This window comes from Helianthus annuus, chromosome 4 (genome assembly GCF_002127325.2).
Source record: "Helianthus annuus cultivar XRQ/B chromosome 4, HanXRQr2.0-SUNRISE, whole genome shotgun sequence".
NCBI classification, from domain to species: domain Eukaryota; kingdom Viridiplantae; phylum Streptophyta; class Magnoliopsida; order Asterales; family Asteraceae; genus Helianthus; species Helianthus annuus.
In genome coordinates this window covers 190,302,686-190,324,725 of record NC_035436.2, presented here as the reverse complement: position 1 = coordinate 190,324,725, position 22,040 = coordinate 190,302,686, and the positions used below count along the sequence as shown (strand labels likewise).

Genomic DNA, 22,040 nt, shown 5'->3' with positions numbered 1-22,040 from the left:
GGTGTAGGAAGGTAGTGTGGCAGTCTGGAGAAAATTTTAGGCCAGATCAACCTGGTGATCTGGTAAAAAATCCGGCTATGCCTCTTCCGTACCGGTGAAGGGGTTTCGCTTGATGCGAAATTCTCAGCCGTTGCATGTCATCAGGTGGGTTGCCACCTGTTGTTGTGTTGAAGGCCTGTTAGGGACCTTCATAGTAATGCTGCACAAACTTCGAACCAACCTCTTGGATGGTGGTTCGAAGGTTTGCACATGTTTCGAACCTCTTGGAGGTGGTTTCTTCTTCGAACCATTTGCCAGAATGGTGCACGAAGAAGAAAAGAAAAACTTGTAAACCAACCTTTGCGGTCAGGTTTGAAGGTTTTGGATGTTGTGTTAGAACTTTGCTCAAGTTCTATGTTCAGCATCCTAGGATGAGATGACCATCCCTTTTTTGTTGGGTGTTCGTGTTCATCTTGATAGCTCTCAAGTAACCGTACGTTCTTTGCGGTTACTTCGTTGCGTCATTGTTGGCCGTGTTTGGTCGAACAATGTGGATCTAGACTATGGGTAAATAAACATGGTCATAGGCAAGGGGATGCCCATCGTTGTTTATTCCATGCGATCCATTGGTAGGTAAACAAAGTCGTAAGCAGACTTGTTACCGCGGTCCGTTGGCAGGTAAACAAAGTCATAGGCAGACGTGTTACCGTTGTTCGGACACTTGCTGCTTGATAAGTGCTTGTTTAGAGCACGTATCTGCGTTCTTTCTGGAGCCACTTACCTTCACGCTCCAATACCGAATTTACAACGAGGTAGCCTCGTTCGGTGATGTGGAGTGAGCTTTGCGTTTCCGTAGCAACCACTCTGCGGAAGCTATGGTTATGTCTGTAGCTCTTTATGGGTGTCTGCGATGTTGCAGTCCCATATTCGCTCAAAGTGTGCTTGTTGCACGGATGTAACTCTTGAAGGTTCAGGAGTCAGGGCTGCTGATGTGCGGGCGCGTAGATTCCGTTCCTTCTTTCTTCTGAAGAAGTTGTTCATGCACCCTCTGTGGTTGTGAACCGGACAGGAGGGATTTGAAGCTTGAAGAAAAGGAAGGCAATGCGCTTTGCCTGTTCCTGAGATGCGGTTCAGTCCAAAGAACAACACTGGTTCTGAGCATCTGACACATCTGAATGGGTTCATGTGTGTCACTTCCGCATATTTCACGTGTGCTCGTGAGTGATGCGGAAAAGGTAATATATCCCTTTATAGCATAGATAGATATATTTCTACCTATTTTTTAGGGTATATAAAAAAACGACATGCGGTATGGGTTATGGTGCGGTAAACCAGAAAAACCGCATGCCGCTTATGTTTTTTGGATAATGTTGTCGCTTTTTCTTGCCTATGTGGCTTGATCGCACGTGTGAGTTGGTAGAAGTTGGTGAGACGTTTCTGCATGTGCTGAAATGAAAGGACATTTGCACTGCCCGAGGCATTAAATGCACTGTAGCAGGGAGTGTAAACGTCTTCTTTGTCAGGCGCGTGGGCGGCCACGCGCGCGTGATAACCGTCAGCTAAAACGGCGCTCGACACGTGTTGTTGCAAGATACGCTCTTTTTGAACGTGATGATTTGCTTTCTCCCTCCGCATTAATTGCGATGGGTATATAAGGGGATAACCGTTTGTGGTTTCCTCTCACTTTGTCGAAAATTCAAAAAATTTGCCGTTTGAGAGAAAGTTGTCATCTGTCTTCTCCGACGATTTTTTCTGAATTTCTGGTGAGGTGTCTAGTGTTTCTGTTCATCATCTTCCGTTTCTTTGACATTTTTGATGGCTGAACCATCGAATCCACACAATGTGGAGGGTGAAAACCCTGAACAGCCGATAGTGGCTGAGGAAGAAGACGAGGATGATGATGTTAATGTTCCCGGTGGTGGGTTACCGGTGTTAAAGTGGACAAAAGGTAGTTTTAAAACCCTGATGGCCACTGTTCAGATGGCCAAAGACTGGAATGCTACCTACCCACAAGTGGGGGACACCGGTGCCGATGCTCCGGCTGGTTATATAACCTTGTGGGCGGATTTTTTCACCCACGGTAACCTTAGGTTGCCGGTGACGGTGTTTGTGGCGGAGGTATTGGAGTATTATCACCTCCATATCTCCCAGCTTAGTCCTTTCGGAATGTTCCGAATTCGGAATTTTGAGTACACATTCCGTGCCTATGGCCTGCCCATTTCAGTGGAGAACTTCCGGCGTTTCTACCAGTTGACGGTGAACACCGGTTTTTTCTCGTTCACTCAAAGGCATGGGAGTCTGAAGTTGATGACACCCCCTAAGGGTGTGACAGGCTGGAAGAAGAGGTTCTTCTACGTGAAAGCCTGTGCGGTCTATGCTAACATGTCTTTCAGGAACGTCGATGTTGGAGTTTCCGATGAAGATATTCCTGTTGCTTCCGCAGAGACCGCGGACTGGTTCTCTAGGCTGCGGCCTATTGAACTCAAGAAGTTGGATAATGACCAACTATGGATATTGCGGATGATGCTCTCTAGACCGGATAGGAAGGAAAGACCCGTGTTGCGGGAACAGGGTGGTGGTAAGTTCGTTACCCTTTGTTATTTTCCTTATTTCCCAAGCCTTTGTGGTAACCTGCATGCATGTATCAGCGGATGCGGTTGGCTTGTGGAGGATGTTTGAGCCTGATTTCAAGGGCCAGGTTGAACTGATCGCGGTTGAGTTGAAGAAAGGTTTCAACCTTGAAATTCTGAAGAACTTCCGCGTACCATCAAAAGCGGTGCTGGAAGCCCCGGTTCCGGGAGACGCAAGAGGTACGTCTTACGCGGCATTAGTTTTTTCAGTTTGTCTTTTTGACTGGTTCTGTTGATTGTGTGAATCCAGGTGTCCTTGCGGATTTGGGGAAGTTTGAGAAACGCGTCCCCAAAAAGACTGTGGAGAAGAAAACGGTAAAAAAGACCGTGCGGGGTCGTGGTAAGGGGAGTGTTGAAGGCTCAGCTGCCCCTTCTTCCGTTTTCGAAGCCGCAGGTACCTATCAATCTTGTTCTCGGGGATATACCGATTACGTCGTAGTATCTGACACCCTTGAGGGTTTGGGTGTTATAGGTAGTGGTGCGGCCGCGGGTGGAACTGGTGTGGTTCCCCCCGTTGTTGGAGAGAAAAGAGGGCCAGAGCAGAAAGCTGCTGGTGGTGGTGAACCGAAGAGGCGGAGACTGCTGACCAGGAGAGTTGCTCCGGTGCAGAAGAAACCTGCAGTTGCTGCTGGTAAGTATATCCCTTTTCTTTGTTTTGTATGTACCATGGGTGGTAATATTCATTGAATACTCTTTGGATTGCAGAATCCCGAGATGCGGGGTATTCTTTTGGTGAAATTCCTGCGTCTCCTCCGCACACCGCTGCCGCGGGTGCGGGTGTTTTGAAGGAGAAGGTCGCGCCTAAGGAGCCTGCGGCCCCTTTTGCTGGGCCAGTTCGTGATCCCCCTTTGGAGAAGACGGTGGAGGCGACTGCTGACCGGATTTTTGACACTGTGGACTCCTCGGACAATCTGATCTCTCCTGATGAGGGTGACGGATTGAACTTGAGGTTTTCAGATGCCGGTAAGCAGAAGTCTGATGCTGAGGTGCGGCAGCAGGATGCTGAGCCGCAGAAGTCTCCTGCTGGGGAGAAAGGTAGCGGCTCGTCTGCCGGTGGTGCGGGTTATGACGGGCCTCCAATTCAGCCTGGAGAGTCTGAATTGGAGTATTATTACCGCACCTACTCCCCGGGTCGCAGTATGGTGTACCACCGACCCCCTGGACTGTTATGCAGGGGGATGATATTTCTAACGACCCTGCGGCATGTAGGGAGATTTTGGGTGGTCTGGGGACCCCGTTTGAAGTCGAGCGTGCCCGTGCCGCGCCGCGGGAGCTGCGTGTAAACCAGCTCTCGACCATGTTGGTAGGGACTTCCATTGTGGCTAATGCCATTTTGGAAGATTATAAGGTGTTGGGCCGCCGCGAGGAGGAGGCTGCTCGTATGCGGGCGGAAGCCGAGAAGCTGATCGAGGCTGCTCGTGCGGGTGTGGAGCAGCTCGAGAAGGATAAAGCTGCTTTTGAGAAGCAGAAGCAGACTTCGGAATGGGCTGCCGCTGCCCAGCTAAAACAGGTGCGTTCCCTTGCTAAACTCCTTGCTGATGAGCGCAAGAGTTGGAACGAAAAGTTGTCCAATGAGCGCAAGAAATGGAATGAATCTTGGGCTAAGCAGAATAACGTTCTGTTTCATACTCGGCAGGAGTTGGCGAATGCCAAGGCAGCGAATGCTACCTTGAGCCAAGAGAAGGCTGCGGCTGAGGCCATTTCTGTGAAGGCGCTGCAGGCGAAGTCCGACGCCTTGAAGGCCCTTGAAGAGGCCAAAGAAGCCGGGGCTCGTACCTCAAAGGCCTATGAAGAGGCCGCAGAGAAGGAGAGCCGTGCTTCTAAGGCTCTTGAAGAGGCGAATGCGGAGCGCATTCGTTTAGGCAAAGTTGTTGAAAGCCTTCAGGTATGTTGCGTTACCTTTGTTTTATATTTCCTTTATTGTTTTGAAAATATTTATCGGGTGAACCGTTTGCTGTTCTTGTAACAGGCTGAGGTGCAGGCGCGGGAGGTCGCGGTTACGGACCTTACTGCCCGCGTATCTGTTGCGGAGAACCGGGCTGACGCTGCTGTTGAGGCCAAGGATGCCTTGGTGTCCTCTTTTAACCAACTGGAAGCTGACCGTGAGTGGTTGCGGACTCACGGCATCGCGCGTGTAAGTATCCCTTGCCTTTATATTGGCGTGGATTAATATTGCAAGACTTACGATTTTTTTATTGCAGATTGTCGAGGCTATCATGAACGCCCCTGAGACCTCATCAGGTTTGGACCTGGTTAAGGAACGTGCGCGTGATGCTGGCTTCAAGGCTGGTTTTAACCGCTGCATTGGGCACATCAATGTACTATCCGCAAGCGGTTATACCGATCAGGCATCCGGGTTCCGTGATGTGGATACCGAGGGTCGTCTGAAAGCAGCCGTAGCCTCCTTTTATGACACGCCCCTTGCCTGTGTAGGGGAGCTGGATGAGTGTTTGGAGGTTGCGGACTATGTCGACCGCTTGCGGATGCTTTATCCGGATGTGGAAGAGGAGGAACCCGCTGGTGGTGCCGGAGGAGACGCGGGGACCAGCGGTACAAAATAGGGTTTAGGTTGGCGAGTGTGCCTCCTTTTTTGTATTCCTCTTGTATAGAGTAGGAACTTTATGTAAATTCAGTAAGCATCATGTAGATACTTGAATTTTTTGAATATAAAGTTTCTTTGTTCAGTTTATACAAGTGTTTTTAATTCTTGCATGTCTGAACGTGTGTATGCGTAATCTTTACCCATTTATGAACGGGGTCAAGTATACTCCATACTTTTGTTGTATGGGTATGCATCAATTCTGTTATTTACCGTGTGAGGGTTTTTAGAATTGCTTAAGCTTTGTAAAAGCTTATGTTACCGGAACTCTACCCATTTGTGAATGGGGTCGAGTGTACTCCATACCTTTGTCGTATGAGTCCGCGTCAATTCCATTGTTTGCCTTTTTGGGGCTCAGGAATTGTGTTTAACAAAAACTTGTGTATCCGGCCGGATAAAACATGCAAGTCTGTTTGTCTTTTGCTGGCCTATTACAATATTTGTGTGTGGTTACCACTTTGTATGGGTATCATGAATGAAGATTTTGCCAATCTGTTTTTGGGATACCGCAAAGTGGAACACGCATTTGTAATAGTAATAACAAACAATAATGTAGAAAATTGCTTATTTATTTATTTGCAAATGGCCTGCGGCCCATTAGGTTACATAGAGAGTGTAGGAACATAGCTTACATATAGCAGCGTCTAAGCTGTTGTGCGTTCCATGTTCTGGCGATAGGTTCGCCCTCTAGTGTTTGTAACCTGTATGCGCCCTTCCCTAAGACCTCGCTGATGAGGTAGGGTCCTTCCCACTTGGGGGCAAGTTTTCCTGGGCGCTCGGCATTAGATGCCTCGTTGTCACGTAGGACGTAGTCCCCTGGAGTGAAAGTACAAACGCGAACTCGCGCGTTGTAATACTTTTCCAGTTTGGATTTGTATTTGGCCTCGTTGATGGCGGCGTTCTCGCGCCTTTCTTCTAGGAGGTCCAAATCGATCCTACGTTCCCTGTTGTTGTCTAGCTTTTCGATAGCCAACATTCTAGGAGATGGGAGGCCCATTTCCGCGGGTATCACCGCTTCAGACCCGTAGACGAGGCTGAAAGGTGTTTCCCCGTTGCTTGTTTTTGGGCTAGTGCGGTGAGCCCATAAGATGCTTGGGAGTTCATCGACCCAGCCACGCCTGGCTGTTCCCAATCGTGCTTTGATTCCGTCGACTAGGCCTTTATTTATACTCTCGACTTGGCCGTTCCCTTGCGGGTGTGCGACTGACGAGAATATGTGTTTGATGTTCAGCTCTTCTAGCCATTTTTGGAACTCGTCGGCAGCGAAGTTGGTGCCGTTGTCGGTAACAATGTACATTGGTAAACCGAAACGGCAGATGATGTGCTCCCAAATGAACTTTCTTGTTATCATAGCAGTGGTGGAAGCGAGTGGTTTCGCCTCTACCCATTTTGTGAAGTAATCAACCGCCACTATGATAAATTTAACTGCACCTGGTGCGTCCGGGAATGGTCCCACTACGTCGATCGCCCATTTTTGAAAAGGCCATGCAGTAGTGACGGGGACCAGATTGTTTTTTGGCCGCAAAGTTTTTGGTGCATGGCGCTGGCAGTCCATGCATTTGCGTAATTCTTTGACGGCGTCCAGGTGCATGCCGGGCCAGTAATACCCGGCATTCATGATTTTTGCCACGACCATGCGTGGTCCGGCATGTATGCCGCATATGCCCTCATGTATCTCTCGGATAAGGTATGTGGCATCTTGTGGATTAACGCATCGGAGGAGCGGTCCGAGGTATGACTTTCGGTATAAGATACCGTCTCCCATTTGATAGTGGCACGCTTTGTATTGCAACTTACGTGCCTCTGTTTTGCTCTCGGGAGTCACACCTGACTGAAGGTATGCGATAATTGGTGTCATCCATGACGTTGTTCCGTATTGGATGACACTGACCTGGCGTAGAGGAACCGAAGGATTTTGCAAAATCTCGATACGTACCTCCTTTGCCAAGTGTTGGAAGCTGGTGGATGCAAGTTTTGATAGTGCATCCGCAGATTTGTTTTCGCTTCGATTAATGTGTCGAATATTGAATGAAGCGAATTTGGATTTTAGCTGCAGGGCTTGCTCGAGGTAGAGGATCATGATATCCCCTTTGGCGGCATAGTCGCCGCGTACCTGGCCCGCAACTAACAAGGAATCGACGTGCGCTTCCAGATGTTGCACGCCGATTTTGACTGCTAAACGTAGCCCGGCTAGTAGTGCTTCATATTCTGCCTCGTTGTTGGTGCTTTTAAAATCGAGGCGGATGGCATATGTAAGCTCTTGGCCGTCAGGGCTGACGAGTCGCAGACCTGCGCCCGCGCCGTCCTCGTTGGATGCACCATCGGTAAATAGTGCCCATACTTCTGAGGAGGGTGGTGGGGGCGCAGGATTTTGGGATTCTTCGCATTCTTGGATGCGATCCGCTGGTACTTCAGCGGCGAAATCAGCTAAGATTTGGCCTTTGATGGCAGGGCGCGGTTTGTAATGTATTGTATGTGCGCCCAGCTCAATTGCCCATTTTGCTAATCTCCCAGAGATGTCGGGTTTGGACAGGATCGGGCCGATCCTGTAATTGGTTAGCACTGTGATGATGTGGTTTACGAAGTAGCGTCGTAACCGTCTTGAAGCATGTACCAGTGCTAGTACCAATTTTTCCATTATTGAGTATCTCGTTTCCGGGTCGTTGAGCATTTTGCTGATATAATAGATGGGTGTTTGAACCCCCGCTCGTTCCACTATTAATACCGCGCCCACTGCGTTGTCCGCAGCGGATAGGTATAAGATGAGTGGCTCATCTTTGCATGGTGCGGTTAGTGTTGGGAGTTGTATCAAACACTCCTTCATTTCCTGGAAGGCCTTTTCGGCCTCTGTGGTCCACTGGAATTGTTCTTTCTTTGAACAGCTTCGCAGGGTCTTGATGAAAGGGTATGACTTGGCTGCGTGGTTAGCCAAGAACCTGTTGAGTGCCGCTAGCCTTCCGGCCAGGCGTTGCATATCTTTCATCGATGCAGGCGATGGCATGCGCTCGATCGCCTGCACTTTTTCCGGGTTTACCTTGAATCCATCTTTGGTGACGATGAACCCAAGGAATTTGCCTTCTTCCATTCCAAACGAGCATTTCCCTGGATTGAGCTTCATGTTGACGCTTCGCAGAGTTTGGAATGTTCTTTCTATATCGGTGAGCATGGTATCTTCTTCCATGCTCATGACGACCAGGTCGTCCATATAGATTTCGACACTTTTGCTTATCTGACCGCGGAAAGTGTCGTTCATCAGTTTTTGGTAGGTTGAGCCCGCGTTGCGCAACCCAAACGGCATTTTTGTGTAGCAGTAATTTCCGGTTGGGGTCCGGAATGCCGTTTTGTCTTCATCCTCAAGTGCCATTTGTACCTGGTGGTACCCTTTGTAGCAATCGAGGAAACACTTCCACCGAAATGGCGCGAGGTTATCGACTTTTTCGTCGATTTCTGGAAGCGCGTAACAATCCTTGGGGCAGGCCTTGTTAAGGTCCTTGTAATCGACGCACATGCGCCAGCCCCCGGATGGTTTTTCTACCATGACAGGGTTGGATAACCAAGTCTGGTACTTGACTTCCCGCAGTATACCTGCGGAGAGCAGTTCTTCGATCTGCTCTTGCATCGCCTGATTTTTAGCTGACCCAAGGTGGCGTTGGCCTTGGATCACTGGTTTGATACCTGGTTTGGTATTCAAATAGTGCTGCGCTATTTCACGTGGGACCCCTGTCATGTCTGCGGGAGTCCACGCGAAGATGTCTTGGTTCCTGAAGAGGAGCTCCTTCAGGTGCGCTCTGGTGGTCGAGGATAAGGCGTGACCCAATGTGACCTTCTGTTCCGGATGCGTTGGGTTGAGAACCCATTTTTCCGGTTGGTCGACGGGGGTGGGCCTTGCGACCTTTGTCGGACGTGCTTCGTCCGTCATCATGACGTCTTTGCGGGCGTAGATGATTGCAACCCCTGATGCGGTTGGGAAACCAACCGCGGAGTGGGGGACGGATGTGATCATATTGAAATCTCCTTGGGATTCTCTCCCAAGGAGGACATCATAATTGGAGGTGTGGGGTAAAACCATGAAGTTTACCTCCTCCGTCCGCGTGTGTTTACCATTGGTAAGACGCACGGGAAATGTAATTTGACCTAGGGGAAAGACTGTTTCCCCTGCGAATCCGGCCAGCGGGTAATCTACGGCCTGCAACCGATCCTTGTCCTCTTGGTCAAATTGATTGAAGCATTGCTCGTAGATTATATCGGATGTACTGCCCGGGTCGATGAACAGACGCTCGGTGCAGTAATGGGCCAGCTGGCCTGAAATGACGACGGCGCGTCTGTCACGCGGTCCGCCTCGGACTTTTGGGAAGACGACTTGCTCGTCTTTCCAATCATTGTCCGGTCTTCGTGCCGCTTTTCGCGGCCTACCCTTGCCTCCGTAAATCATGTGGGTGGAAGCCACGTACATGGCTTTCTTTCCGGAGGAGGTACCTTCGTTGTGAGGGGTGATATGCTTGGTGGGCTTTTGTCCACCTGGTAAAAGGTGTTGCAGTTTCCCCTCTTTCAACGCCCGCTCAATCTCCAGCCGGAGACTGATGCAGTTGTTGGTGGTGTGGCCCGAGTCCTTGTGGTACTCACAGTATAGTGCGAGGTCCTGACTTTTCTTGGACTTCATTGGTTGGGCCGGTCGCAAGAATTGTGGGTCCGCGAGGAGGACCTCTCTTGGCGACTGGTTGATCTCGGTCCATTTGCGGTCCCGAGATTCTTTTCTTGGTGCCCGAGTGTCTCGGGCCGGGTTGTAGCTTTGTGGGTCAAACGTGTTGGGTTGCGGGAAATACGGTTTAGTAATATCCCGATTGCCCGCATCCCGGTTTCGTTTGTTGTTACGTTTGGACCCTTGATGGGATGTTTCGGCTTGGGGTTTTGCCTTTTTGACGTGCGGTTCGAGCGACCGCTGTGTCTGGGCATATGTCTTGACTGCGGTCATGACATCCTCCCATTTTTTAGGCAAACCCTCCTTGCCAGAGATGGTCATGACCATCTCTCTGTCTTTGACGGCCCGAATAAAATGGTTTCGCGCCATTTGGTCCGCCACGTCGCCTATCTCTAGGCATTCTTTATTGTAACGGATGACGAATGCCTCGAGCGATTCGTCATCTCTTCGCCAGATGTTCATGACGTCCAGCGAATCGCGTTCGTGGCGTCGCTGCTGGCTGAAATGGGCGAGGAACTTGGCGCGCAAGTCCTCGAAAGAATCCAGTGATCCCACTGGCAAAGAATCAAACCATGCCCTCGCCAGACCGATAAGGGTCTGGGGGAAAAAATTGCACCAGGTGGGTTCGTCCCACCTGCCATTGACGCCTGCGCCTGTGAAGATGTTCATGTGGTCGTCCGGGTCGGTCGAGCCACTGTATTTCCCAATGTTGACTGGGAATTTTGTCGTTGTGATATCGGCGTTGGCGATGTGCGGGACGAATTTTGAATTTTCGGCCGCGGCCCTTGGCCTGTATGGTTCGTGCACAGGGCGCTTTGCCGCCCTGAGGTATGTAGTGCGGGGGTGACTGGGAGGAACATAGTTGCGTCCCCCCGGTCTGCTGTTGGTGTCGTGAGACTCCCCGCGGTAGGTTTGATCGTCAGGGTCGGTATGACCGTACCCTTCCGTGTAGGGTTGCGGGCCCAGTCGGCTCTGGATGCCTGGGCCGCGCCTGGAGGCTGACCGCCTCCTATCTTCCCCATAGGGGCCCAGGCGGGTATGCACTGGCCCTCTGGAGCGGGACTCATATGAGGAAGTGTCCTCATTGAGTGTATGGATCGAACAGTAAGATGATCCACGGTCGTCATGTCGGCTTCTGGAAGCCGGACGTGAGTGTAACCTGCCATCGTATTGGAGTATACGGTTGGCAGGTGTGTGTTGTATCGGAGTAGGCCCAGCTTGTACGTTTGCTTCCGTACAAGCGCGGTTGTAAGCCGCTATCAGCAGATCAGTCTGCTGTTGGTACCAGGAGTGTAAGTCCACGCCTGGTGGAAGCACAGTTGGGGCCTGTGATAAGTCGTGTCCGAACGCAAAGGATGGGATCCTTTAGGTGGACGTGCCAATGTGTCCGGGTTGGGGGGTCGAAGGGTGGACCCCTGTTGTTACCGGGGGATTTGGGTTATCCGCATTGGTGTTTTGGTTATCAGTCATGATCTTGAGAGGGAGAGGGATGGATTAAAAAGTGCTAAGAGTAGCGGTGGGCGCCAATGATGAAACAATGGTTAACCGGGCAGGGTTAACACACTGGTCTCGTCAAGAAGGGTTAATCCCTTCCTCTCGGAGATCGCTGGCTGGGTCACCGGTGGATGATCTCCTGCACAAGGAAACAAGCCGTGACTCGTAACAAGGAGGATGGGGTGGGGGGTGCTCCTTGTTACCACTCTCCGGCGTGAGAATCAGTAGTTTGCTTGGGAAGCAAAGCAAGATTATAGTAGTAGTTAGAGTTGTGAAGAGATACCTCAAACCTGGTTTGGGGTCGGTATTTATAGCCGAGGAGTGAAGGAGGAGATTGATGGATGGGCTGACGACGAGCTGCACCGTTGCAGGTGTGTCAGTCTCGCCGGCCGTGGGGGTTACGCCACGTCAGCCCATTGCTTTAGTAGCTCTGACAGGGGACTGTCGCCGGCGCCACTTGCCTCGTGGTGTCAGCCACTTGCCTGGCGTGTCAGTCCACTTGCTGGACATGCAGGGTGCGGTGCGAGCCGCATCGCTGCATGCGGTAACGTCTGAAGTTACCGCGTCTCCTACTTGTGATCAAGAAATACGCGAGACGCGGTGTTGGCCGCATCATCGTATGTTGGAGACTTATTTGCTCGCTTCCCTTGTCGTGACGAAAATGGCCATATGATGCGATGCCAGCCGCATCGATATGTTCATCTTCTTTCGTACTTGGGTCAAGCTATTTATCTTCGAACCGAATGGGTTCGAAGGATGTGACCGCATGGGTGCGGTTTGCTTACTGGTAGGGGTTTGTTTGATGCGGGTAATGGTCGTTTTGGGACCATACCCCTTCAATGCATAAAATAAACACGAAAACATATTATATTTGACATGAATCATTTCCCAAAAAAGTGTACGTCGAAACATAGAAAAACTTGAATTTATACGAAAACATACATAAAAATATTCACGTAAAAATGGTTTCTTTAAACGAAAACGTATTATATTTGACCTGACTCGTCTATAAAAAAAGTTTACGTTGGGATGTAGAGCATATCATATTTATACATACCCGTACATAAAATATGCACGTAAAAATAGTTTTTAAGTAAAGGAAGTATAGGGGTAAACCGAAACAAAATATTAGTAAAAATTTAATAGGTTAAAAATGTTCGTAAAACCGTGCCAAGTAGCACCAGTGCCACAACCACATCGACTCTCAACATCGTAAAAATAAAATAGATAAAATGGTAAAAATTACACTAAACGAAAAAAAGACTAAAATCGTTGAATCACACACACCCGTTACAATGTGTTAATGCGAAGAAATTAACCAGAAACGTAAAACATAGAAAATAATAACCTAGTCGATCTAGGACCCGCCCGTTGCGGCGAACTTTTCAAAAGGGAAAAAATGGACGCGTTGTGATTAGGGCTATTCATTTTAATCCAAAACCCGAAACCCGACCCGAATTCAAAGCCACCCGAACCCGAATTAGCGAATACCCGAAAAACCCGAACCCGACCAACCCGAACTTTAAATGGTTCGGTTATCGGATCACTTTTTCCAGGCCAAAAACCCGAACAACCCGACCCGAAAAACCCGAAACACGAAATCCGAAAAAAACCCGAACATTTATTGTTTTTTTCTTATAAAAGTGTTTAGATTTTGAGTCTTTAATAGATGGAACACTAAGTTTTGGGTTTTTTAAATATTATAATAGCATATTGTCAATTAATCTTTGAACTTTGATAATATTTATAAAGTAACAATATGAATTTTGATGATATTTTGTAAAAAAAAACATTTATTTTCATTTTACATCTAAACCCGAAAATCGAATAACCCGACCCGAACTAACCTGAACCCGAATAACCCAAACCCGACTAACCCGAACTTTAAATGGGTTGGTTATTGGGTCAATTTTTCCCAGAGAAAAACCCGAACAACCCGACCCGAAAAACCCGAAACCCGAAGAAAAAACCCGATGAACACCCCTAGTTGTGATGGGTCTGTCAGATATGGAAAAATAGAGCAAAAAACGTTGAACTTCACATGCACGCTACGACATATTAACTCACAAAATTTAGAACGAAATGTAAACCGAAAAACTTGCGAAAGATAAGTATAGGGGACCAAAGTTGTAAATAATAAAGTGTTGTGTTAAATTACAAAAAATAAAAACTTTGAGTTAAAAGTAAAAATTTCAAATGGGTTAAAATGTAAAAGATAAAACTTTTAGGTTGAAAGTGAAATATCAAAGTTTTTTTTTTGTTTTTGTTTTTTTTTTTTTTTTTGAAAAACTCCACAAACTTAAGGTACAAATGCTAATGCACTAAAAAGTTGCTAATTTATATATTGGATAATTTATATATTGGATAATAAGCTCCTCAAAATTCAACCCCACCTCAAGAAGGTCTTTTTTACCGAAACAATATCTTTCCAAATGTCGTTGATCGTATTATTAATTGGTACGAAATCTGACAATGAAAACGACCCATGAGGCTACTCTAACCCATAACGCGTCTTGATTGTTCTTGAACCTCCAAAACCATTTCGGCACCAAAACCCAATTTAGACTCTTTAAATCTCCAAGCCCAAGACCCCCTATGTCTTTTGGTTTGGTAATTCGATTCCAAAACCATCGGGTTTTTTCTTCGGGTTTCGGGTTTTTCGGGTCGGGTTGTTCGGGTTTTTCTCTGGGAAAAATTGACCCAATAACCAACCCATTTAAAGTTCGGGTTAGTCGGGTTTGGGTTATTCGGGTTCAGGTTAGTTCAGGTCGGGTTATTCGATTTTCGGGTTTAGATGTAAAATGAAAATAAATGTTTTTTTTTACAAAATATCATCAAAATTCATATTGTTACTTTATAAATATTATCAAAGTTCAAAGATTAATTGACAATATGCTATTATAATATTTAAAAAACCCAAAACTTAGTGTTCCATCTATTAAAGACTCAAAATCTAAACACTTTTATAAGAAAAAAACAATAAATGTTCGGGTTTTTTTCGGATTTCGTGTTTCGGGTTTTTCGGGTCGGGTTGTTCGGGTTTTTGGCCTGGAAAAAGTGACCCGATAACCGAACCATTTAAAGTTCGGGTTGGTCGGGTTCGGGTTTCTCGGGTTCGGGTTTTTCGGGTATTCGCTAATTCGGGTTCGGGTGGCTTTGAATTCGGGTCGGGTTTCGGGTTTTGGATTAAAATGAACAGCCCTATGTGTAAGGTGTGTGTCGCGAGAAAGGAGAAACCCTTCTACTTACACAAGATTTCAGCAATTGAACATGGTTTAGAACGAAAATCGAATGCATGAGCCTAGTCACTCTTTAATCTAAGTGCATTGAACATAAGGTAAGTTAAATTTTGGTGTTTTGATGCTTCTTGATAAAGTGGGTTTTGATCAATCCGTGAAAATTGTGTGAATTTGAGTTTATATATGAGTTAATATCATCATGTAGAATGTAAATCATGCTTGAATTTGATTGTATTGAAATAAAACCCACTTGTGCTAGTTGTATGATGAGATTGTAGTGATTTTAAGATAGTGAAAAATTATGTGAGATCAAAATATGAATGTATAAGTACTAGAGTATTGATAGATGATCTTGATATAGACTAAGAAACTATGTGAAATTGGTTGAATTGATCAATTGTGATGTGAACTAGTAGCTTATGCATATAACACATGTACATAGTGCTTAAAATGTTGTACGCACACCAAGTGTTCGACTAGATTCTTGAATGATAAAATTTTGTAATTTTGAATGAATTAGGAGGTCTTATGTTGTAAAAGGAAAGTGTAGAAGTTGATATTTTGTGAAATATGTTATAGAATGCGATTTATATGTGAATGTGATAATTATGTAAATGAACGACATAATCTAAATAAGAATGGATTATGTGTAGGATTGAAAGAAGAAAGAGCAAGTTCTGGATTACAACAAAAGTCTCAAGAACGAGGTAAGTTCATTTACTTACAATTTAGTAATGTCATTAGTTGTAAATTTTGCATCGTAAATATATGAAAGTTGTTAGTTGCATATTTCCTTGGATACTAGCCGATTATCAATTAAGGACATGTCTGTAATTAGAATGAGAAAGCATAAAGTAAGGTTCCGCATTGACTCGTGATGAACGGGTCAATCGGGTTAGAATGAGAATGTAAGAGTAAGGTTTCATGATAATCCGTTACGAACGGGTTGCTTGGAATAGAATGAGAATGAAAAAGAATGATATCTTGTCGATCCGATATGAACGGGTCGACCGGAGTGGAAAAGAATGAGAAAAGAAAGTTTTGAATTATGTTAACCCGTTAGAAAACGGTTAACAAATTTGTGATAAGATGATCATTCAAAACTAAGATCAAGAATGTATTTTAGTGAGTTGAATGTTATGCCTAATAGAAGCTAGAATCATAATGTATAAAATTTATTAACAACTTTCGTTGTTGTGATGTTAGGTAAAGCTCCTACATAAATGGTCACGCCTTGCTCGGAACGAACACTATCCGCAACGCCTACAATACGCTTCCGTATTCGCGTATGCAAATGGGTCAAAATTTTTGGTTATGATGTAGTTTATGTCTTTGTTTTAGAAGTCTTTTCTAGTGACTTATGTTTAAAATTATGTTTTGTAAATGTTGGGTATTCGCAAATAGTTTATATGGTCAACACTAGAAGTGTGGCCAAAGATTTCTTAAGATTTCTTATAAATTGGTTCATTTTGGTTTTAAATTCCTCATGTTATGTTTTGACGATATTCCGATTGATGAATAAGTTTAAGGTTAAGGTGTGTTAGCGTCAAGGGTATTCTAGTCATTTTAAATTATGATAAGAAAGTTTTAAAAAGTCGAGGTTTTGAATTGACGTTTCAATAAAAGATAAAATAAATGAGCGTTTCATTATTGCTCATATTCCTACGTGACCGTGATGTGACAATGGTTTAATTATTCGACAACCCATAGTCTTATTGTATATTTTTTTCAAAGTAATGGCACAAAGGTATTTTCACCAACAATTTAACAGAGATCTAACCAGTATCAAGGACCAAACGTGTTATTTGGACCATTTTAACATAAAAACTACCACATGAACACAGACTATCATTGTAATTTAACTCTCACAATAATAAGATAAAATTAGTATCTAGTAAACACATCATAAAACCTTCAAGCAGTAAACAATAAACATCCATCTGATATCACATTAGATCCCTATCAAGTGTGTGGTTCCTCAACATTCAAAATGAAAAAAATGTTACAAGCTGGAACGTAAATCTCAAAAGCAAACAAACTTCAAAGCCTAAACAAATTTATTAAAAGAAAATGATTTAACTGAAACGCTTTACTAGAATTTTATTAAATTGTGAGACCACCTCATATTACATACACAAATTTCACAAACAAATTGAAAAGGGACAAACAAATATACACCTTCTTGTTATAAGGAGTACTCGGGGGGAGATCGATAGCACAGGTTCAGGGTTCAGGGTTTCTTGGTTCATGAAACCAGACCGGTCCTTAGTTTTGGTGTCTTCTGTTTGACAAAAAAAGACGATAGAACACTCTTGCTACGTATAGGAGCCTGGACAACTTCTTGTCTAGGATTATCGAACGACCGAAATGACATTACTGTTCTTGGACCCTCCACATTATCCTGTCGAAAGAAAACATCAGATATAAACATTTAGTCGATATGTCTAGCCTATAAATTGGTCAATCTAGGTTACATCATTTTTATGTTATGAATAAAAAATAGATCAAATGTGACAATTCTAACCCGTTTACTTATAAATTGGTCAATCTAGGTTACATTCTATCTCTGACGGGTTAAACAGATAGTAAATAAATTATTGGCCAACAAAGAAATATGTAGAATGGGTCCAAAGTATTTTCGTAAAAAGAGATTTAAGTTATATATAGAGAAAATATAATCATATCTAACAAACGAACTATACATAAATTTTTTTTTAAAAATTGGAAAATAAACGGTTCAGTTCATTTGTCTATTATATTGTATGCTGATTTCGCTCATTTTTTAAATGTTAATTGTTCTTGTTTTCTAACGTACAGTGTAACAGTGCTTCTTATTTGTTTATTATAACTTGTACATGTGGTAGTTCCGGTCTATTTACTTATGAATGGGTTGATTCGGGTTGTGTTTGATCTTCAAGTGTTGAAGCAAAAAAAAAAAGAGTAAATTACAAAAATTGTCCTTTATGTATGTCACTTATTGCAAACTGTGTCCTTTTTCTTCAATAATTACAGAAAACGTACTCGATGTTTGCAAACCCTTGCAAGTTATGTCCTTTAGCCCTAACTCAGTTAATTTTTGTGGTTAAATCTGACCAAATGGACCCCACATGAGGGTATTTTGGTCATTTTATTGTCATGTGGGGTCCATTTGGTCAGATTTAACCACAAAAATACCCTCATGTGGGGTCCATTTAGTCAGATTTAACCACAAAAATTAACTGAGTTAGGGCTAAAGGACATAACTTGCAAGGGTTTGCAAACATCGAGTACGTTTTCTGTAATTATTGAAGACAAAGGACACAGTTTGCAATAAGTGACATACATAAAGGACGATTTTTGTAATTTACTCAAATAAAAAACAGCTTAAAAGGAAGCATGTCATAAATCACCCAAAGTGTATTTTTAATGCATAAAATATCCAAGATGTTTTTATTAAAAGATGTTTATTAATGTAATAACACTATTAATTTATTATAAAGTTCCTTTTCTAAAATCAATCTTTTAACTATGTGTATCATTTTATTTAAAAAGACAAAACGTCGTTATGGGTCAACTAAACATGCACTTACAGACTATAGTTTGGTGTAGTTAAATCGAATTCAACATTTGAGATTACCTGTCGTGAGATGCCAAGTGTCTCAATAGCAGTGCTTGAAGCGGGGCCCATTTTATGCACCCGATGATGAGATTCAGATGATTTTGTTTGTACCCTGTTATTTCCATCTGCATGTACAAATATTAAAAATACAACTCTGATGCAACTGAATACTGAGCATAGTAACGAGAAAACATACTCGATGCATGAGAAGACGCAGTAGCACGACCCGAAGTTTTCGGAGCATCAATGCTGCAAAAACAAATGTTCGGAATGTTAATTACTCGTATGAAACAAGAAAAGAAAAAGATGTTTATGCAAACCTCATAGAGCTTGAATTCCTTTTCAATGTAGATTTAGTTTCGGATGCTAGATGCCAACAAAGAGTATTTGCAGCTGGGGTGCCTAATTTAAAAACCGACGTGTTAAACAATGATTGCTACATCCCCGCAATTTTACTGATTTATGAAAGATGATTTGAAATGACGTGTATTTAATACCTGAAACAAACTGTCGAGGCCGTGACTGATAATGACTCTGCTTTGCACCGGTTTGAACCTGAGGGCTAAAATGGACCTTTTTGCTCACAGAATCTAGGTTAAGTGCAAGGGTAAAGTCGTTAATTCATTATGTATAAACATAAAGGACAAAATTTATTAGTTTTAAGAGTAAAATGCCATTTAGGTTTGGCCAGTTTTGCAACTTTCGTCCAAAGGTTTGTTTTTCCGCGTCTGGATCCAAAAGGTCTGAAATCTTGCCATTTTCGTCCGGCTCGTTACCTCCATCCATTTTTCTTCGTTAAGTCAGGGGTATTTTTGTCTTTTTTGTTAACTTAAAGGGAAATTCGGTCTTTTTCAGGGATATTTGCTCTTTTTACATAAGGTGAAAAAGACCGAATTGCCCTTTAAGTTAGCAAAAAAGACTGAAATACCCCTGATTTAACAGAGAAAAATGGATGGAGTTAACGAGCTGGATGAAAATGGCAAAATTTCAAACCTTTTGGATCTCGATGCAGAAAAACAAACCTTTGGACGAAAGTCACAAAACTGGCCAAAACTCAGGGACGAAAATGGCATTTTACTCTAGTTTTTATAATGTAAGTTATTATTCTTACTAGGTAAACTGTAATGCTTATGATGTCGTGGTACAACGGCTAGCAATTGTTGTTGCCTGAGAGCTTCCCTATCCGTGTATGTTTGGCATGTAAGAAGTTGCTTAAAACGGAAAACAAATATATATTAATCATCAATAATGTCAGAACAACAGAACTTTTTGAAAACACCGACATATATCTATTCACCTGATGTAAACATGATATATGTAACCCTGTTGTTGAAATTTCTAAAGTTTGTTGCTCTAAAAGGTCAGTCAATTTGTAAGCGACAGTGCCAAGATGGTCAACCGCGTTTACAAGGGCGCGCACAGCATAATCTTTCAGGTTATCAAGGACCCTACAAGAAAATGAGTATAAATTTCCATAAGAAATGGTGTGAATGTGTGTGTTTGTGTTTTTGAACGATTCTTACACTTGTTTTTGTTCGCTATGAAGATAAGATTTTTCACAATATTCGGCCGCTGAATAAAGTTGAGGCCTTAAATTTTTGAGTTCCTAAAACAAACATCAAACATGATTAGCAAAACGACAATTAGATATTATTATTTAACATTTGTAAATACACAAAAACAAATATTAGCAATGCAAACAAAGCGACAATTAGGTATTAATTAACATCTATAAATACACAAGAAAACAAATTATGTCACTAAATCAAAATATACTTTTCAGATTTAGCAATGCAAACAAAGGATAAGCACGCCATGTCAAAGCATCCATCTTGATTATATAATATACTAATAGGACAAACTTAATGAATCCAAAATTTCCAAACAGACTATTATAATAATTTTCCTCATGAAAAACTGCAATGTTTGACCAGACACCTTATGAACCATAATCAACATAATAAAGACAATGAGCGGAGAGGCAATATCAAGAAAATGTTACAATTGCTATACAACAGAGGGAGTAAGTGGGTTGTTTGGATGTGTTTGAATTGATTGTTACGGCTTGAAATGCCAATAATTAGTTAGTGTTTGGCAAAATAAATGATCCTGATTCTTATTCTACAAGTCCCAATAATCACATTCAAACCACAAATCCAAACACACCTTAACTAAATCAATTCCATCAGTGAATCAGATCTACAACAATTTCTAAATCAGCTAAAAACAATCAATCTATCCATCCACTAGTCAATATTTCTATTTCAAATCTAATATAATTATCTCCAATGCAGAATTATTGAAGATTTCAACCAATCAACACCAAATTTTCTTCTAACTGTAGTTCTAGCTATACATATTAATGTGATTTGCAATCTTACTTCAAAAAACTAACATCTACAACATGAATCTTGACTTTATGGCTGACCAATTTGACTCAAAATTGGTCAAAACATCTCAGCTTTTTCAACATGCAATGGACTCACACAATACAAATCAAACAGTTACACAAAAGTCAACTATTACAAGCATACAGCAATAACCAGATCTGAAACAAAACACAAATGAGAAATCAAATCAAATTAACCTAAAATTGAAATAAAAACCTGTAGAGCTTTAACGAAACCGATACTCGGCTCCATTGACGGCTCGTTGAACATCATTGCTTGATTCGATTGCTCCACTTCCATAACAACAAATTTGGGGGAAATTAATTAATTAATCATTTGAATTGGAGCAAAATTAGGGCTAATTTTGATGAAATTGTGGAAGTGTTGATGAGTTAGGTGATGTGAGAAGATGAAACTGGTGTTGGATTGATTGGATTTGAAGTGATTTAGGGTTGGGGTTGGGTGAGTGAAGAATAATAGATGATCAAAGGTTTAGAAGGAGTTGGATGCAAGTGAAAATGACTATTTTTGGAGTTTATTAATTAAGGTGTTTAAAGTTTCCTTTTTATCATCGTCATGTTACTTCTAACATATTTTATTTAAGGTCTATTTATATGATTATTGTATCTGTCATGTCAGAATAATAATAACAATAATATTGAAATTTTAATGAGATATTAGATTTAAAAAGGGGTGCCTTGTTCCCACACCCCTATATCTTATTTTCACATCCCTAGTGTATACGAGCCGTATACAAAATATACGGCACGAATAGAATGTTTTTGAATAGGGAAATGCGCAGAGAATGTTTTTTTGATTTTACTATATACAGCCCGTATATAGTTATACGAGCCTTATACATGTGTATACGATTTATAAAAACTATACGGCTCAATGGATTTATTTGGGAGGTTTTTTGATGTTTACCAAATGTATACGGGCCGTATAACTGTATACGGGCCGTATATATGGATGTTTTTCAAGTATCACATTTTTTCCTGTAAAAACACCATCATTCTAGGGTTTCTAAACTCTTCATCACCTTTAAACGACGTTGATCGGAACACGCCGCTTAAATCAGAGCACAAGTAGAGTGTAACACCTCGAAATTTTGTGTCCAATAATGTGTTAACACGTGTCGTTTGTTTACACGTGGCATTGATATTAAATAAAGGACTAATTTTGACAAACCTTGAATGTATGTAAATTCGAGGGTTATAGATGTCAAACAAGGGTAAATGTACTGTATAGTAACCCTAAATAATGCTTGTACCTTCAAACGAATAAATCATGGATCGTACGGAAGCGAAACGCGGAAGAAAGTGAGAGATTACAAGCTACAGGGGTTAACTGTGTCAACATGTTTAAATAATACCTCTGAGTGACCCTTTAACGCTCCCGAGGCTTTGTAA

The 22,040-nt window shown here is 43.0% G+C and overlaps 2 protein-coding genes and 1 long non-coding RNA gene across 4 annotated transcripts; 2 read left to right on the top strand and 1 right to left on the bottom strand.

Moving 5' to 3' along the window:
* The first annotated feature begins 1,550 nt into the window (after positions 1-1,550).
* On the top strand, positions 1,551-4,160 carry LOC118491176. Of its 2 annotated transcripts, XM_035988706.1 has the most exons (4): positions 1,551-2,557; positions 2,628-2,789; positions 2,860-3,003; positions 3,082-4,159. In XM_035988706.1, the coding sequence occupies exons 1-4, from the start codon at positions 1,795-1,797 to the stop codon at positions 3,294-3,296; spliced, it is 1,284 nt and encodes a 427-aa protein (XP_035844599.1). In that variant the 5' UTR covers positions 1,551-1,794; the 3' UTR covers positions 3,297-4,159. The 2 variants fall into 2 exon arrangements, with proteins under 2 accessions (XP_035844599.1, XP_035844598.1); XM_035988705.1 differs by having other exon boundaries at positions 2,860-4,160.
* Positions 4,161-14,464: 10,304 nt separating this feature from the next.
* Positions 14,465-16,086, top strand: LOC110935165. Its single transcript, XR_002588916.2, has 3 exons — positions 14,465-14,738; positions 15,294-15,347; positions 15,847-16,086. It is a non-coding gene; the product is annotated as an uncharacterized LOC110935165 (long non-coding RNA).
* Positions 16,087-16,562: 476 nt separating this feature from the next.
* Positions 16,563-21,159, bottom strand: LOC110937575 (protein ABIL1). The gene is made up of 9 exons (XM_022180017.2): positions 20,845-21,159; positions 19,762-19,844; positions 19,536-19,686; positions 19,350-19,449; positions 18,736-18,828; positions 18,559-18,640; positions 18,435-18,487; positions 18,257-18,363; positions 16,563-17,041 (listed from the first exon to the last, which is right to left on the bottom strand). The coding sequence occupies exons 1-9, from the start codon at positions 20,926-20,928 to the stop codon at positions 16,886-16,888; spliced, it is 909 nt and encodes a 302-aa protein (XP_022035709.1). The 5' UTR covers positions 20,929-21,159; the 3' UTR covers positions 16,563-16,885.
* Positions 21,160-22,040: the final 881 nt, after the last annotated feature.

Bases quoted from the DNA above. Each gene is read 5' to 3' on its own strand.
- LOC118491176 (XM_035988705.1), top strand. From the start codon at position 1,795: ATGGCTGAACCATCGAATCCACACAATGTGGAGGGTGAAAACCCTGAA. The intron at 2,558-2,627 runs GTAAGTTCGTTA...TGCATGTATCAG, and splicing joins GTTGCGGGAACAGGGTGGTG to CGGATGCGGTTGGCTTGTGG. The intron at 2,790-2,859 runs GTACGTCTTACG...GTGTGAATCCAG, and splicing joins GGTTCCGGGAGACGCAAGAG to GTGTCCTTGCGGATTTGGGG.
- LOC110937575 (XM_022180017.2), bottom strand. From the start codon at position 20,928: ATGGAAGTGGAGCAATCGAATCAAGCAATGATGTTCAACGAGCCGTCA. The intron at 19,845-20,844 runs GTTTTTATTTCA...TGTTTGTTTTAG, and splicing joins GTTTCGTTAAAGCTCTACAG to GAACTCAAAAATTTAAGGCC. The intron at 18,641-18,735 runs GTATTAAATACA...TTTTTAAATTAG, and splicing joins GCCTCGACAGTTTGTTTCAG to GCACCCCAGCTGCAAATACT.